This window comes from Syngnathus acus, chromosome 3 (genome assembly GCF_901709675.1).
Source record: "Syngnathus acus chromosome 3, fSynAcu1.2, whole genome shotgun sequence".
NCBI classification, from domain to species: domain Eukaryota; kingdom Metazoa; phylum Chordata; class Actinopteri; order Syngnathiformes; family Syngnathidae; genus Syngnathus; species Syngnathus acus.
In genome coordinates this window covers 12,344,253-12,360,844 of record NC_051089.1, presented here as the reverse complement: position 1 = coordinate 12,360,844, position 16,592 = coordinate 12,344,253, and the positions used below count along the sequence as shown (strand labels likewise).

The 16,592-nt window shown below is 40.6% G+C and overlaps 3 protein-coding genes and 1 long non-coding RNA gene across 8 annotated transcripts in view; 1 reads left to right on the top strand and 3 right to left on the bottom strand.

Moving 5' to 3' along the window:
- Nucleotides 1–16,592, bottom strand: part of LOC119121123 — a 287,860-nt gene that overhangs the window by 179,283 nt on the left and 91,985 nt on the right. The gene's annotated exons all lie outside the window — the stretch shown is intronic.
- On the bottom strand, nucleotides 63–4,719 carry zgc:113276 (uncharacterized protein LOC553748 homolog). Of its 5 annotated transcripts, none has more exons than XM_037248547.1 (10): nucleotides 4,617–4,719; nucleotides 3,942–4,152; nucleotides 3,545–3,693; nucleotides 3,258–3,473; nucleotides 2,097–2,463; nucleotides 1,794–1,927; nucleotides 1,398–1,637; nucleotides 882–1,043; nucleotides 421–510; nucleotides 63–333 (listed from the first exon to the last, which is right to left on the bottom strand). In XM_037248547.1, the coding sequence occupies exons 1-10, from the start codon at nucleotides 4,707–4,709 to the stop codon at nucleotides 169–171; spliced, it is 1,827 nt and encodes a 608-aa protein (XP_037104442.1). In that variant the 5' UTR covers nucleotides 4,710–4,719; the 3' UTR covers nucleotides 63–168. The 5 variants fall into 5 exon arrangements, with proteins under 5 accessions (XP_037104442.1, XP_037104443.1, XP_037104444.1 ...); XM_037248548.1 differs by having other exon boundaries at nucleotides 2,097–2,249; nucleotides 2,337–2,463; nucleotides 3,942–4,661; XM_037248549.1 differs by having other exon boundaries at nucleotides 4,612–4,627.
- On the top strand, nucleotides 6,199–9,568 carry LOC119121115. Its single transcript, XM_037248566.1, has 7 exons — nucleotides 6,199–6,327; nucleotides 6,423–6,541; nucleotides 6,668–6,764; nucleotides 6,996–7,371; nucleotides 8,110–8,235; nucleotides 8,318–8,448; nucleotides 9,277–9,568. Exons 1-7 carry the CDS (start codon nucleotides 6,316–6,318, stop codon nucleotides 9,502–9,504), a joined length of 1,089 nt encoding a protein of 362 aa, XP_037104461.1. The 5' UTR covers nucleotides 6,199–6,315; the 3' UTR covers nucleotides 9,505–9,568.
- Nucleotides 9,108–16,143, bottom strand: ace2 (angiotensin I converting enzyme 2). Its single transcript, XM_037248534.1, has 18 exons — nucleotides 15,399–16,143; nucleotides 15,161–15,319; nucleotides 14,940–15,033; nucleotides 14,382–14,525; nucleotides 14,150–14,265; nucleotides 13,973–14,078; nucleotides 13,793–13,884; nucleotides 13,422–13,594; nucleotides 12,720–12,946; nucleotides 12,246–12,390; nucleotides 12,046–12,144; nucleotides 11,695–11,817; nucleotides 11,342–11,520; nucleotides 11,131–11,189; nucleotides 10,956–11,053; nucleotides 10,757–10,873; nucleotides 10,216–10,413; nucleotides 9,108–10,139 (listed from the first exon to the last, which is right to left on the bottom strand). Exons 1-18 carry the CDS (start codon nucleotides 15,585–15,587, stop codon nucleotides 10,037–10,039), a joined length of 2,421 nt encoding a protein of 806 aa, XP_037104429.1. The 5' UTR covers nucleotides 15,588–16,143; the 3' UTR covers nucleotides 9,108–10,036.

Here is a 16,592-nt window from a genome sequence, read left to right as displayed (position 1 = left end):
CATAAAATGTATAATAAATCTTAACATATTTGCAGATTCCTACAGAAACATGCATGTCAACGATTATTGAGAATATTCTTAACCATAGGTCAAAATAAAACTGGAATTTAAAAAAGGAAAAAAAATCCACACTTGATGAACATGCTCACGTTTGCATGCATAATGTAGTTAGAGCCATAAAAGTCCTTGCATTTGCTGAATATATTCTTCAGTTTTAGATCTTCCTGCTCTCAGCTCAGTCACTTCCATGTTGCTGTGATGGCGCAGGATGTGCTTGGCAATTCTCATGCTGGCTGCCTGTCCACCTGCCAGGTTTACTGCATGAGGTCCAACCTGTGGGTGGGCAAGAGTAAAACCTCACATGGATTATTTGCTGTCTATCACGCTATTGTTTTATACTCTTTTTTTTTTTTTTTTTACCTGAAGAGCGGTGTACTGCCCCATCAAGTAAAGAGGGCACCCCTCTGCCCACTGTAAAGTCTCTGATATGCATGGCCAGCCATCCAGCACCTTCATGGGAACACATGTACAGTGATGCCAAAACAGTTTATCATTTCAAAATTGACGTAACCTTTGAAATAAATGTCTCTCCATAACTTCTGATAGCAACCTAGGCCAAATTGTTCCCCTCCCCTAATGTGCAAGTATGTTAGGATATACGTCACTATATTGTGCAGGTAGTTCCTTATTTCCATTAGTCAGGGCTTTGGCGGCATCTAGTGGCAGCTTACAAAAAGTCGTAAAAAATGCAAAGATTCCCCGAATGCCTGAGGCAGGCTAAATAAAAACCAAAAGAAAAAACAGATACATTTGTGAATAGTGAACCAAAAATAGGTACATGCAATGAGTTGACTTCCGGATGTCTAAGGTTTTATCCTCACCTTTATCGGGAATTCCTTCATCACGTCAGAGAGCAAAGGGTCCTGTTTGACATCAAGTTTACACCCAGTGGCCAACCAAATCATGTCTCCTATCCAGTGGTCTCCATTGCTAAGGGTCAGCCTCCAGGTTTGACCCTTGTAGCACCAGCTGGCTTCACTCACCTGACCAGAGATTCACACGGGTTTCTGGGCATTGAATCATGACGCAAAACTTTGTGATTCATCAGGCGTCATGCTTTGGCCTCCTGAAACTCCCTTCTCCATTTTCATTTTCAACAATAGAATGCCTAAAAGAATTTCTTGCCTAAAGAGTGAACGTTGTTAAACCTTCAAAGGACAGATCTGAAATGTTATTCATTTGTTCCTTCCTTTTGTTTCCCCTATACTTTTGTCCTTATCGTGGATAAGATCACATGGCTCCATTATATCTTCCGTTCCTCAGTCTGGGTACTTTGCACATCGTCATTGTTCTCTGCCTGTTCAATCTCACGTCAGTATAACTTCCATGCAATTTACCTGACAATACGTCTTCACAGCCACCTGTCCTTTCAAAATAAATGGCTGCAATTGGATGTAGGCCTCTGGGGTGACAGCACCTCCTTTCCTTGCCTGACGAATCATAGCCAGTCGCTTGTGAAGACTCCTTTCATTAAAGAACTGTCTGAGGAAGGCTTGGCCATCCATCTTGATGCCATGCTCCACATGGGAGTAACGACCCACCAGGCTTTCCACATCGCCCACATCAAACTGTTTTATCTGTGAGACACATGTTAAAAAAAACGGTCAGTTATTCTCTGTGGAGTGTCATATATGCAGTGGAAGTCCAAATACTTTGTTAAAGTACTTTAGTGTAGCTTTTAGTGAGTACTTTTGCCACCTCTGCATAGTAGGTGTAGTATAGTGTTGATGGACCTGGAGGTGCTTTCTCATGACCCATGTCACATGACTGGCCCCTTGCTGCAGTGCGATGGAGACGACATGAGCGCTGGTCAGACCTCCTCCAACTACCATTACTCTCTGGCCTGCCTCACACACCGCACATGAGCCTAGAGACACATAGGGATGTCATAGGTTGGGGATAAAACCTCTGAATATATAAACAACCAAATAAGGTGCCGTTTGATAATAAAACTATCACATGGAATATTGACGAATTTGTTGATGGGGTGTATTCATTAATGGTTTGATATGTCGTCTTTGAATGCAAACTCTTACCTTGTGTGAAATCACAAGTGTCTTTGAGGTTTTGCTGGGTCCTTGATAGCGAGTGCATGAGGTGCACAGTGTGTTGCAGGCGCTCGTCTGGATAGCTCTCCTCGATCTGAGTTACCCACTGCGGGATGTTTGCCATCTGGGCACGGGTGGGCCCTGTTGCCATTACCAACTGTTGAGCTTTGACCACGACGCCATCTTCAAGATGGACTTGGAAATGTTTCACTCTTTTCTTCTTCCCACCTCCTTGTCTTAAAGCATTTCCATTTATTGTGTTGTCCTCTTGGCACATTTGGTCATCTTCAGTCACCGCGGAGATGCGGGTAACAGTTCCCTTCACAAGCACCTTGTCCAAGTTATATTTCTCCACCTGTATGTTCAAACATTTCCATCCAGTTTAGACTCTTTTAAGTATTTAGCATGCATGTTTTCGGAATGTTGGAGAAAGCTGGAGCACTCAAAGAAAATGCAACACATACATTGAAGCAAACATGCAAATTTAAAACTTGAGCTAAGACTCGAACCCACGGGAGGCCACCAAAAAGGCACCCAAAGTAACCCAAATTGCGTGAAATAGCTAATTCAGCACTAGGTCCCAAAAGAACCCACCCAAATTCAAAGTCCAACCCACTGTACGTGTTTAAAATAATTAACCCACTGTTGGGTAATGGTGACCAAATTTGCTCAAGGTCAAGAGCTACCCAGCGAGTGCGTTAGCATTTTTTGTCTGGGAAAGTGGAATAATAAATACATAAATAAATGTAATATGGCAGGATTGTGAAACTATATTGGAGCGCTTGAGCAAGACATACTATTTTAACTGATCATATCCAAACAATAACATCATTGATTAATCTGTTCATCTTTGAAATGTCATGTTTTTTTTTAAAAAGTAGAAATTACATTTTAAAGAAAAACAAAAGTACACATTAAGCATGGCAAAAAACTAGTCAATGTATGGATATTCAATAAAAGAAACCCCTATCTACTCGAAGCAAAGTAAGGCGTTGGGTTTATATCACATCAAAAATGAGAAAACAATGGGCAAAATGCAAACCTAGATTAATAAATGAATAAATACATAGAAATGTAAGGTTTAGTTGAATACGTATGTTAATTCAACACATCATGCTGAAGAGTAAGACACATAACAGACAGTCCAACCTGAGCTTTAAAGAAATCCACACTCAGTTGAGTTCCTGGCAGACTGAAGGACAAAGTGTTCTTCAGGTTGGAGGAGACATTCAGACGTTTTCGCTCTTTGCTTCCGAGCCGCGTGTCATTGAAGAAAGCGTTGTCATCCAGAATACGCACTCGGTCGGGGAGACTATGCAGCTCAGTGGAACGATTGTGCCTCATCACAAACTCCTGCAGTGCTTTCTGACAAAAAGCACACACATACACATGAATGCCTTGTTTTAACATTACATGTTGCTGCCATGTGTTTCGACCTTGTCGACAGGGTCCGTGTGCACGAGTGTATGCGAGCGCAGATGAGGGATGTTCAGGGCTGTGAATTGACTCTTCCACAAAGAAGTCCACTCTCCATAAGTGTCAACCACTTGGAGGGTGATGACTGACGGCCAGATGACGCCTTCTGCTAGTGAGTTAATATTCGTGTTAATAACAACACAATTCTGTGGCACAAAAATGCCACGAGCAACGCAAAAACTTTAGTGCTGGGGTTTTCAGCAAATCACAGAGGATAGCTTCAATGTTTTTTTTTAAATAAACCACCTTCATCGTGGGTTCTTGGTCTCATATTTTGTCTTATTTTTAACAAGTAATAACCCTTTTATTGTTCTAAATATCATCTATGATAGAAACATATTACTGAAGATACTGTACCATTTGTTACCTCCCTCTTTGTGTTGTCATTGGTTTGCCCGGTAATGGTTTTGTGGTCGAGCTCAAGTCTTGGTGTTTCAGTGTGGGATGGGGGCAGGTGTGACTCTCGTCCTGGATTGGAGTTGTGTTCGGGGTACGAGGGTGATAGCATGCTGGCCAGGGTCAAGGCGTGAGGCCCGCCCCCAATTATCAACACATCCAGCATCACCATCTGAAGACATTCATGCACATGGGGCAGCAACATTGTTGAATGACCCTTTTTTTTCTGGGGGCAATTCTTTATGTTTTTCAAGAGGAAAAAAAGTAATAAGCAACCATATGATGGTATTCGTCCAGCTTTACTGTTTATCATATTTTTTGCTGGGTTTGACACAACCGTGTTAGATACCCAGGCACCTAAAAAAACACCTTTCAACAATATTGCTGAACAAATTGTTGACAAATAAGTTAACTTGTGTTTCAATACGATTTTAATTTAAGCATTACTATACTTTTTTTTATTTTTTACAGCATGTTTCAATGGCATTTAAAAATAGAGATGATTGCAAATGTTCAAAGCACAACAAATCCAAGTCTTTCACACAGTACTGTATATGCCACCCCTAACTAAAATATTAAAGATAGAATCAGTCACTTTAACAAAACATCATGCAGAATTTGATTGCCTTACTGCACCTTGAAGCGCTTGGACAGTCCGCTTGTGTCCTTTGCAAAAAGGTTTTGCAGCCTCAGTTGTTGTGAGGACATGAAACTTTGTGGCAGTGCCATGTGCTTTTCATGTAACTCAATCCAACTACATGTTCAGCTGCCTGGTCCAGGGATGGCTGGAAATAGCGTCAGTGTCTAAATATACAATAAACGCGGGGGTGTGTATTTGCGTTTTAACCGAGTAATTATTCTTGCTTTTTGTCGGGATACATGAATGCCAATGCCAAACTTTGGTTGTCTTACCGTGTATTATTGTATTGAAATCTGTTGGAGCATTTTTTCCGATATGATTGATATCATGAGTGGAGTTTTCTTTCTTTTGGTATTTTGCTTGATTAGCAAGATAGAAGAGGGCGTTTGCGCCGTTGTGGGATGAAACGCAGCGTTCCCTTTCAAATCAAAAGTATCAGAAGAATTTTTGTAGTGTGAAGTTTACAGTGCTAGCCTAATTATATTCATATTTGGCCTCATCACATCTTCCGACCAAATTCTGAATGAATGTTCTGATACTCTCTAGTGTTGCTAGTTTGGCATGATGCGTGATGAATTAAACATGCATTCATTGCACTAACAAGAGGAACTCTGAGGAGACCCAACAGTGGCTATTTGTACTGTATATATTCAAAATAAATGATTAACTATTATAGTCCCTTTTCTAAGTGATCTAAATAATAAATAAAATATTATTTCTGTCAGTTGCGTTGAGTAAACAGTTGAAGTTTCAGTGTTGATAAATGTGAGTGTGACATACTGACTCTGTGGTCTGAGTTGTTCCGATTCCAGTGTAACTGACAGTTAATATCAAGACTGTTTTATTGTTCATGTTTCATTCAAGTGGATTACTGAGCGTGATCAGAAGAGTCACGGAGGAAGTTGTATCCTTTCAGTTCCCATGTCAGTGAAATACTGTACAACCGAGGACTTCCATTTCCTCTTCTGCTAGTGTTTGCTCATAAACTAGAGAGACGCATGCACTGATTAGGGAAGTGAATGAACACCACATTGTGGTGTACTCCATTAGGTTGATATACCAAAATGAGTACACAACTCACATTTTTGTTTATTCCATTATACAGTATAATTACATTGGCAAAAAAGTGAGTGAAAATTTCTATTAGACGTTTTTCATCTCTGCGACTAGTTGGTGTTACCATCTCAGGTGAATAAAATAAATCTGCTGCTATTGCTCTTTGAATCTTTCATACTGATCCCTGGAATTTCAATGTGACAACTCACGGCAAAGAAATGTCTAAAGATATGAAAAAATAACAGTTGCGCTACAAAAACATGGCCTGAAACTGGCCAAGATCATCAGAACCGCAATCTGTGGTCTGATGAGACCAAGATAAACTTAGCTGGTTCAGAGAGCATCAAGCTTGTGTGAGGAATGGAACAACAAGCATGAAGTCAAGTGTGGTGATGTGGGTGTAACCCTAGAAAATCATATTTTCAATATGTAGCATTGATGTGAATGGTCCCAAAGTGAGGTTCTTGTTTCTTACACAATCTGCAGCTTGCTGAGCGTCAATCCAATATCAATTCCGCAATTTTCGTGGCCTCTGCTCGCTACTTCCTCTTCTGTTCAGGGCAGAAATATAAAACGGGATACAGGAGTTCACTCTTGGTTGTGCTACTCGGTCAAGAGCAACTGCGTATTGTCAGCGACATGGATGTGGCGGTGGGTGACCAATGCTTCTTTCTTTTTTCTCCACTAAGGCATATTTCTGTGGAGAGATTCACGTTCAAATGGGTTGTTTTGTTTCCACATGGAAGGATTCTCTTGTAAATGGAAGTGTGCTAATAGTTCACCAGCTCCGTGAGGGGAAGCACCAGTATGAAGTGGAAAATGTTATCAAGCAACAAAACCCAAGAGGAGGAAAACTAACCATAAGGTATTTGGAAAATGAAGTCAGACAAATAAGTATTATTGAATTGATTAATATTAATGACTAATTAAAGATAATCTGACCCATTCAAGGGTGCTGAAAATTCTCTTTTTTTTAAAAATTTTTTTTTAGGAGAGGAGACAAGCTGGTGCAGATAAATGGCAATGACCTGCAGGATTTAACCCCTGAGCAGCTGGCTCAGGCCATAGTGGAGGGTCAGCCAATGTTGGTGGGATGATGTTATTCATCAGCATTCTGTCCGTCTATCCGTCCGATTATCATTGGCAAAACAGGAAAGCCTTCTGAACTGTCATAAGTGCAGGCTCACATTTACAAAATAAATGTTACGTTTCTTCAACCAGTCCGATTTTAAATGGGCCTGACCGCAAAGTACTAACAATCATGTCTGAATTTTCCCACCCTCGAATTGACAACGCTCAGCTCTTATTTTTGTCATCAGACAGTGCACAAGTCAGGCAGGAAGAAGGAGCACATTGAGCGGCTGTGCTCATCGGAAGATGCTCTCCACCCTGTCTCCAAGGAGGTCACCATATTTGAATTCAGCAAAGAAATGGTGCGAGAGGAAGACCTGCAGCAGAGTGACTTGAGGGGTGATGAAGAAGAAAATGGTGGACCTGAGGACCAACTTTGCCCAGCTGAGGATGGGCAGAACGATTGGGAAAGCAACTTGCTTATTGTAACCATGACTGAAACGAACTTTTCCGTATTGAGAGGGAGGGGCTGCGATGCCGGGAGCAGCTGCCGTGGATGTCATGGGACAGGATGTACCCTCAACGACATTGTCATGGTGGCAAAGTCCAGCACGGTAACGCTTGGTGAGTTTGTTTGTTTTGAAACAAAATAACATAGTCTCTTCAGGATTGATTCTCTATAAATAATAAAGTGCAGGTGATAGAAAGGCACTTTTCCCTTCCAAATGAAGGTGACACCAGGTCAAAGCATCACACAATTGGTGATGTCCATGAGCTTCACTGACTGCAAAAAGTGTTGAAAAAAATAATACTAACAGTGCAATTATACACTAGTCACAAAAAGCTGAAATAATCCTCTTACAGGTGAAATTTCATAGAGGAAACTAGCTTTACAAGTGACCTTAATTTCACCGTCTCTAAACCTTGAACTGGTCTGTTTCATTACTAGCCCAACTTGCAAGAAGTTAAATGGGGAATGAAAAAATCACAACAGATGCACAGAATGATTCATAAAAATGTCCACTTCTCTGGCTTTTTGTGACTCTTCCACTCTTTCCTTATATCTGTTGCAACTTATGGCAGAAACTCAGAGCACAGTGACTATACTTCCCTGACAAAATTCTTTTTGAGGCCTACTTCTAGTGTCCACTCGTCCTCTTTCAAATTTACAGTGGAAAACAATCATGGGCTGCCATGTTGTTGCCAGCGTTGGAATTTGATGCAAACTCAACTTGAAGCGCCACAAAACTGTACCCAAAAAATATCCATGTGTGTGTGCGCAAGATGATCAACCTCCATTATGTTTATCTTACCAATGAATTCAAAACAAATACAAACTTATTTTGCTTTGTTGTTTGACAGTTTCAAGAGGAGGGGGCACTTTCAAACTAATGAAGGCATTGAACACTGCAGTGGAGCATGTGGCCTCGCACAAATATCTCAAAAGCCTCTGCTCAGAGAAGACCCTATATGCTTCGCCTCAACCAGGTTTTTCATACAGTCCAACAGATTAGAAGTTACACTGTTGCTTTCTTTGTGAGGACAATTCTCTCCATGTTTTTATGTTCAGCGGAAATGACCATCTACCACTACAAGTCAACTTGTTTGGACCCGAATTTCCCAGTGGTTTTAAACTTCACAGACTCTGACTGCTTCCTCAAGTGCTTCAAGACAGAAGAGCAGGTGGTCGTGCAAGTGGAGGTATTGACAATGTCTCTTTTGGAATTGGGAAATTTCGACGGTAATTGAGTAAGTTCACCTGTGTAATTGCACTTAGATACCAGTAGATGGCACTAAAGCATTTATCCGTTTGACCAATGCTTTTGCGTGACCACATGAAACTACTCCCCTTGTTTTAACATAGTTTCTTAAGCCCAAGATATTACCAAAGCAGCATTTTTATGTTCTACATATGGCCTGAGTAGAAAAAAAGATACATTTTCCCGTGAATAACGTACTGTGATAGCAATCGCTATACCACACACATGCGCTTAATAAAATAGGCCAAATTATCCAACCTACAAATACAAAATGAAAACTGCTGCAAGGAACATGGAGCTGATGTGTACGTAAAAATTCATGCATGGTGAATGGCTAACTGGCTGACAAGGCACTACAATGATTGTGTCACTTTTTGCTTAATTACACTCTTTTTTTCACACTTTCTTTGTTTATGTTTTAATATCTATAAAAGAAACAAATAATATAATTTCACTTCATTGTAATGGAGACAATGTGTTTCATAAACAGAAGGCCAGCCCAGTCTCAAAAACCTGCCTGTGTATATTTGATGGCCATTAGAGATGTATGCAATTTTTCAAATCTAAAAATTACTGAAAAACAAACAAATAAAAACAAAATCAGGAATAAATTGATGATAAAGTTTTGGGGGGTTAGCTACTCAAAACAAAAATGAAAAGAAAGCAAAAAAAGATAATTGGCATGATACGCTTAAAACAAAATCAAGCACCGTAAATGTTTTTTTTTGTTCATTTCAATGCCGCATTCTTACCATGTTTGTTTTTGTAGGCAGTGGATAAGAAGACGCTGAAAAGCATTTCAATGAATGATGAGAGCAAACTTTGTTTCATCTTCTACATGACGTCGGACAGCACAAAGCAGCGCAAGTTTGAATCTGCACTCTACCGGGGATGGTACATCCAAATTACCACTTCAGCTTCAACAGACGCTGTACAAATGGCTAAGTCAGATGGACGGCAAGGAATTCAGTCATTCCTCTTCATCATTCAAACATAGAAAATCTGTCTTTTTTTTTTGTGTCTGTCTATGTGTGCTTATAAAACCCAATTTTGTTGACATTTCATGAAAACACAATAGTGCTCTTTTCCCCTATACAAACACATTTTTACAATTTGTACATTGCATGGTATCATTTACCGTACATTGATATTACGATCAATATAATGAATTCAATGATATTATTATTTACATCATACACCTATTAACACTGATAAATAAACCTTAGCAATGCTATTGTGTACACAAAAGAAACAAAATATATTTAAATGTATGTGAGGCTTTGTTTTAGTGCTATATAAGTACATATTTTACAACACAGTCCAGTGCTGCATTATTAGTTTCACAAACACGACTCTTAAAACAATGGGGGAAATTGAACTTCCCCAAAAGCTGAATGTTCCTAACTTATCCATAATAAAATAACTGAAGGTCAAGTTTCTACCTGTGATATGATGATATTTCAAAGAGGCCCGGTGCTGAGCTCGCATTAATTTTCATTCGAGGTGGGAAAAAAAACACAGATCATTCTTCAGAGACCGGTTTGTTCATCACTACTGTCCTCATAGGCTCTGTTGGTCTGTCCATTGGCCTCAGGCTCGTAGGGATTTTCCACCCCCGTGCTTTTCCGATTCCTGCAAGAGAACATGAACATAACGTGATGTGGTCGAAAGTGACGCGTGTGACGAACGTCAAGGAACGTCAGCTTACTTCTTTTTGCGGTCTTTGATGCCAGAGATAATGAGAAAGAGTCCCATGAGCACCACCACTCCCATGATCACTCCAAACACCACCAGCCACACCTCCACCGGTTGCTCCACGGGAGGTGAAAGGGTTGCTGGGATACCGTCAAACTCCAGTGTGTGGTCGTCCAGTTGGAAAGCATCGTTGAGTCGGCCTCGGGATAGTCTGCCATTCACACAAGACATATCAGTCTCATATCTTCCAGGAGAGGACTTTTCAAATTGGATAAAAAAATTACAGCAACGCACAACACTTATCTAAATGAAGTACCTCAACTCATTTCAATATTTACTGGTGCCGAGATTCCACTTTATGGTGGCAAACCTTTGAATAAAGTTCCTGCACTCAGTTCAACAGCAAAATGACAGATGTTTTCGCCAGTGTCTAATTTAAGCTCCTCACCTCAACATGCTTCCTTGGCACCAACATGCACAAGATAAATGTGCGGTGGTTGAATGTCCTCAAACTTTCAGTCAAATTGATTGAGATGTACAAAGTTGTGCCTCACCGTATGGCTGCCTTCAAATCTTCCTTTGGCACATATACGGACGGATTCTTTGGATCGGTGACCACAATGTAGAAGGAAATCCTGGGCGTTTGTTTGTAAGTTAGAACGTTCTCCGCTCTGCAGATGCAAAACGAGAGAAATGCTGTCACACGGCAGCAGTAAGAAGTTGAAAAGACGAGACAGAGCCAAGCATACTGACGTGAAGAGGAGGGTGGTGTTCTTTTGGCTGTAGTACTGTCTCAGAGCGTAGGCCACGCTGGCTTTGAACAGGTACTGCTCGTTGGCGTTCCAGGAATACTACAACATCAGATTTGAGTTGATTAACACTTCCCATGACATTTTTGTCAGGCCATTTTGCAACACATAATACTTACAGCTTCATCACCCATGGCCATTTTTAAACTGAGCCTCACTTTGATGGCATAATCAGAATCTGCAAACAGAGTCAATGAATACATGTTACTTGTCTTCTAGTTTGGATAAATGTGATTGTCAAAGCAATACAGCATTTTACACGGGCTCAGGGAAGTTATTTTCCCCAAAACGTGGTGCAAATGCTTTGGTTGTTGTTGTTCAATGACTTACATGGATCTACCGCTGCATCCCAGCCAACGACGCGGTTGTGTTTCATGTTGTCCTCCTTCAGCCACACGTAAAGTTTTTGGAAATAATCCAGCAGTGGTTTAGCGTCCATCTTGATATCTCCAGATATTTTATGTAAAGCTCGGGTCCACGACTGGGACCGACCCAACTCTAACATGTTCCTGGCAAAACAATGATTGGTGATGACTGCTGAAAGGAAAACCCCGCCCACTACATTAGACAGCTACACAAACTAACTAGCAATTTTGTTCAGTAGTAGTTCCTAGAGTTGTGACATCATGTTGCTGGTATAAAGAGGTGGATTAAATTGTTGAAGGGAGAAGTAGTCATGTTACCTGAGTTTGGCGCCTGCGACAGTTGAACCGGTGATGTCACATGAAGACAAGGCATCGGAGTGACCGGCAGCATCACAAAGGGCTTTTTGAAACTGGAACTGGTAGATGGTTCTTGTGAAGTACCTGTATGTTAGGACATCAACAAAACACAATGATGATTGTTGTTCAAGTTTCAGAAACATACAGTTTGGTTTTATGGATCTGTGTGTGTGTGTGTGTGTGTGTACATCTCACATCAGTTTGAAACCAACAATTTGTCCACTTTATTTTCAAATGTTTTGAATAGAGAATACCTATTTGTAAAACTAAATTTAATTTGACCTTCTCTTAACTATTGAATGTAAATGTTACCGGATGAAGGAATAGTCTCCAGAAACGTGGAACAGAGCAGCGGGGTCACAGTAAGTTTCATCTCTCGGCACGGGCTCCACCACACCGACGAGCTCTCTCCTGTTATGTTCGACAACACGGATTGGAGAAGATTCAACCATTGGGGATTTCTATTGTTTCCAATCTCTGCTTGGAAGAATGCAAATTGTCTGTCTGCCTACTTCATCTCCCACCAGCGCTCCATCCATTTATCCTCGGGGATGTTTCCTGCAAAGACCTGCCACCTCCACTCCTCCAGCATGTAGGTGAAAGGCAGAGTGGCTACAATAGTGAGCGCTTGCTTTAGAAGGAAGTTAATCTCTGTCTCTGTGGGCGTAAAATAAGAATGACATTTTATGGATGTCGTTAAAATGACCTGTAGTGCTATTATTTTGCCACTTGATGGCAGTGTAAACAACTTTGATGGCCTGCTAGATGAGGCACAAACAGATGTGTGAGTTAGTTGATAAAAGAATAGCTGTAAATAAACAATAATAAATAATAAACAAGCACTGAATTGACAATAAATGAATCCAAATGGCATCTGAGTTACATTGGCACATGAATAAGAAACAATAATCACGGGAGTGAAGGAATTTCAGGGATAAATCTGTCACACTAAATTAATTCAATCTTTTTGTAGAACTTTCTTTTACCGTTATCATAGGTGAAGTTAGAAGGCAGGAGGCCAAGGCTCTGCAGGTGCTTGGGTGTGGCAGCAGACAGGGACATGATTTCCCCGACGGCCTCGTGGAAACCCTCGTTGGCGCCGTCTCTCAAGAGGTAGGGCAGGTTTCGGTACGCCATCTGGTACTGGTTGTGGCCCATCTCATGGTGGACAGTCAGAAAGTTCTCCATGTTGACTTGAGTGCACATTTTGATCCTAAGGGCGGCATGAGAAGTGTCAATGTTAGCAGTTTTATTGAGGAATGAAAACGTGTTATGATAGCATATCTGATATAGAGTAGCAATAAAACAGATTGCACCAATGTTTCTGATGAGTCATAGTCATAGAACTAACAAGAAATAAATGACGCTGGAAGTTGCCAGCAAACATCAAACACATCAAATAGGAAGGGTGAATAAAAACGACTTAATGATTTGATAAGATATTCTTATTTGCACATAAAGGGTAAATAAAAATTGTACCTTAATGTGCACTGAACACTCTTAATTATTGTAGAAATCAATTAAGTGAAAGCATCATTTTTGTCATCACCTTTATTATATTTATTATAACCTGTTAGCCATTCTTTTAATTGTTGCTTTCGATTGTTCATCTTTGTTTATGATATAAATGTGTGCGCACGTGCGTGGACGTGTGTGTGTGTGTGTGTGTGTGTGCGTGACTGTGCTACCTAAAGTCTTCTTTGTTCCCCATGTCCCATGCTGTGGGATGGCAAACCACCGTGCGTCCATCCTCAGGTTTCACCAGCATGGAGTTGGTCCAAAAGTTGTCAAACATTTTGTACAGGCCCACCGACATAAAGAACTTCTCCGCCTCTTCGAATAGTCGCCGCTCAGTCCAGCCCTGAAATTCAAGATGTCTCATGAAAATTGATGGACACAAACATCCATGTGGTATTTGTGTACCCCTGTATTTGTGCACAAATATTTTCACAATTCTCTACACACAGATTGACTGATGTAAAAAACAACAACAACAACAACAAAGCTGGTTGCTGTCTTTTGTGGTATTTCTTTATAAACAGAAACAATTGTACTGCACCTTTTCTACCATTGTTTTGCTGACATCAATCTCACCCTGGTAGGGCATTGACAGAGGATACAAGTTGGTCCAAAATCTTCCCCACATGTCACCTAGTAAAATCATGATGCAAAACAGGAACAAGAAAATTTGAAACTTGAGTTGATGTGAATGAAAATCTGCAAATTGATGACACAGTACCCAAGAGATGGGCTGGCAGAGGTCCTTTTTCATCAATGTAGCCTGTGTGGACTTTCATCAGCTTTGCCCTCACATAGGCATGAAGCTCCTTGTATAAGGGCAGGATCTGTGGAAAGACATCTTGCTGTTTGGACATACTCGCTCTATTTCATATTGGAGATTCCACGAAAGACGTACCTGTTTATAGATGGAGCGTACATCTTCCATTAGCTGATTCCTGGTATAATCGTATGGACTTTCCTCATCAATAGTCTCATAGTTATATCTCCAGTAAGCTCCATAGTCCTCAAACCCTTCAGGTGCATGTGTTAGAGGAGAAAATGAGAAATATCACCAGGTTAGTGAAGGGAATTTTGCAAGCCTTTATGTCAATGATTTAAAGAATGGAAAAGACTATGACTGGGATCACCATTTAGTTTGGCAGCTTGGTTCTTCAGAAGCACATAGTCCTCATAGAGTGGCCTCATCCTCTTGCCCACCTCTCTCCGCCATCCCTCCCACACGTGCAGAAGCTCGGAGTAGTTGTGGCTGGTGGACATCACGTGTTCCAGTCCTGTCGAAAAGCAGTGAGCGAACCTAATTGCCCAAAAGTATCGACTCCCCCTCCCATTCATTTTTGTTTGCCACTGCTGTCAAGTGCTTGCTCATGTGTTTTTTGAGGAGTGTAGGTGTGTGTTGACCTGCTCAGGGTGTAAAGTGCTTATACTTTGATAACTTCTGATTTGAACTGGCACTATACAAATACATTATATGGGCTTGACTGGGCAACTGAAAAAAAAAGCCTGCCTGCAAGTGTGGCCATGCCAATAGAGCATTAAGCTTCTGTATCAATAAATGAAAATACTTTTCGCATGTTTTCAAAAAGTAATGTACATTTAAAAAAAAAATCAACAACTGTGCACCTTGTGTGTGTTAATTATAAACTACCCCAGTCCATAAGAACTTGTGGCTTATTAACAGCGTGTACCTGGCTCCAAAGTCTCACAGTTTAGCGGGTCGTCCATCATGCACACAGTTGCTGTGCTGTAGATTGTACTCATGTCACTCATGATCTTGCTCAGCTGCGGACAGATTTGAAACAAAATGGCAACATGATGAGATTTTGAAAAGCGCAACATGCACGGGGGGGGGGCAGCTTTGGAATAGACGAGAGCGTTTAAACAAATGGAACTGAAGCAACAGTCTTACGTGTGAAGCTTCATCCGGAGAGAGAGCACCGGCACCTTTGTCTTGTAGTGTGATGAGCTGTAATTTGATTTGAGGATCCTTGATTTCGTTAATGGGGAATTTCTGAGCCTGTTCTGACCTTTCAGTGTAGAACTTGCCCCAAATTTGACCCTCTTCTGACTGGATGCATAAAAACAACCACAGTAAGTATGTCATCAACACAATCTGGTTTGAAAATAAAAAGACAGCAAATTCTTACCAGTTTATCTGAGTTCTCCTTTGTGATGTTGGTGTTGTAGGCCCATGATGCCAGTGAGTACTGGTACATAAGCGCACTGGCTTCCTCATCAAATTTCTGCAGGAATTCCCTTGTCTGGTTCTCCACAAGCGACGAAGTAGAGAGAGAACACCAGCAAGCCAGCGCACAAAGTAAAATTTTTCTTGACATGCTGCGATCTAGTCACACTCACACACAATCACACTCTGACTAGGAAGGACACTCTCTTCTCTTATAAACTTTCCATAATCTTCTGTACTGCCTTGGCCTTTGGACAGAGTCATAACGGAGGGTGTATCTGAGTTTTGGTTTACAGATAACGTGCCTCACTCCAGTGGCGTCTGATAGAATACAGTGCTTGAAAACAAAATGACAGACATCCTTCGGAAATTGTGACACGAGTTTGGTTCGGTTTATGAATGAGCGTGTAGAAAAATTAACTACACTTAACAAATGTACTGTACTGAATTAAAGATTAAGAGTGCATTATGTATTGTAGTTTGACAATCAGTATTACTGGTATGATTTTGTTGGTGTCTTCCTTGTAAGTGTCTTATAAAAATCAATCACAGACATATTTGAAATAATAGTAAAAATATACTCTATAGTTGCCATCATTTTACTCAAACATTTTTTTTATCCACTGAGAGGAAGAGAAAAGAAGTGAGCTATCAAATCAAACTTTTTCGCTGACCATGCCTAAAATAAAACTCTTTTATTCCCCATATTTTTTTCACCAAAGCAGTCATGTTCCTTGTGTCAGAAAGACAACCAAAGTTTGTCTTTTTTTTTATAATTATTATTAAATTTCAATCTGATGAGGTTGGTCTTTCTTTTACTTGAGTGTCTTATTTGATCTTCATGACCCTATGATGCCAAGAAACAGGAAACAATAGAACAGTGCACGTTTTTATCTGCTGACAGTCATAAAGAGCAAGTGCCCTATTAGGTCTTAAATGTCGATAAGAGAGCGGCAAAAGGTTATGCTGTACTGTAGTTTTCATGACCTGCACAAAACGTTTTACTTAACACTTGTTTCCCACCATTAAAAATGTAACAACGCAACAATAGCGTTGGGAAGCAGTGTTTTCTTTTTCTTAATATTTTGGGGTGCCATTGACTTAAGTTAATGTGGGGGTACTTTTAAAGAACTGCACTTGTTTTCATAAAACACAC

Excerpts from the sequence above, each read along its gene's own strand:
- zgc:113276 (XM_037248544.1), bottom strand. The coding sequence starts at position 4,293 with ATGATAAACAGTAAAGCTGGACGAATACCATCATATGGTTGCTTATTA. Across the intron at positions 3,694-3,941 it reads AAAGAGGGAGGTAACAAATG|CAGAAGGCGTCATCTGGCCG; the intron begins GTACAGTATCTT and ends TTAACTCACTAG. Across the intron at positions 1,638-1,793 it reads TCATGAGAAAGCACCTCCAG|ATAAAACAGTTTGATGTGGG; the intron begins GTCCATCAACAC and ends TGTGTCTCACAG.
- LOC119121115 (XM_037248566.1), top strand. Across the intron at positions 6,542-6,667 it reads GGAGGAAAACTAACCATAAG|GAGAGGAGACAAGCTGGTGC; the intron begins GTATTTGGAAAA and ends ATTTTTTTTTAG. Across the intron at positions 8,236-8,317 it reads ATATGCTTCGCCTCAACCAG|CGGAAATGACCATCTACCAC; the intron begins GTTTTTCATACA and ends TTTTATGTTCAG.
- ace2 (XM_037248534.1), bottom strand. The coding sequence starts at position 15,587 with ATGTCAAGAAAAATTTTACTTTGTGCGCTGGCTTGCTGGTGTTCTCTC. Across the intron at positions 14,526-14,939 it reads CTGTGAGACTTTGGAGCCAG|GACTGGAACACGTGATGTCC; the intron begins GTACACGCTGTT and ends GCTTTTCGACAG. Across the intron at positions 11,190-11,341 it reads GGATGCAGCGGTAGATCCAT|ATTCTGATTATGCCATCAAA; the intron begins GTAAGTCATTGA and ends CTCTGTTTGCAG.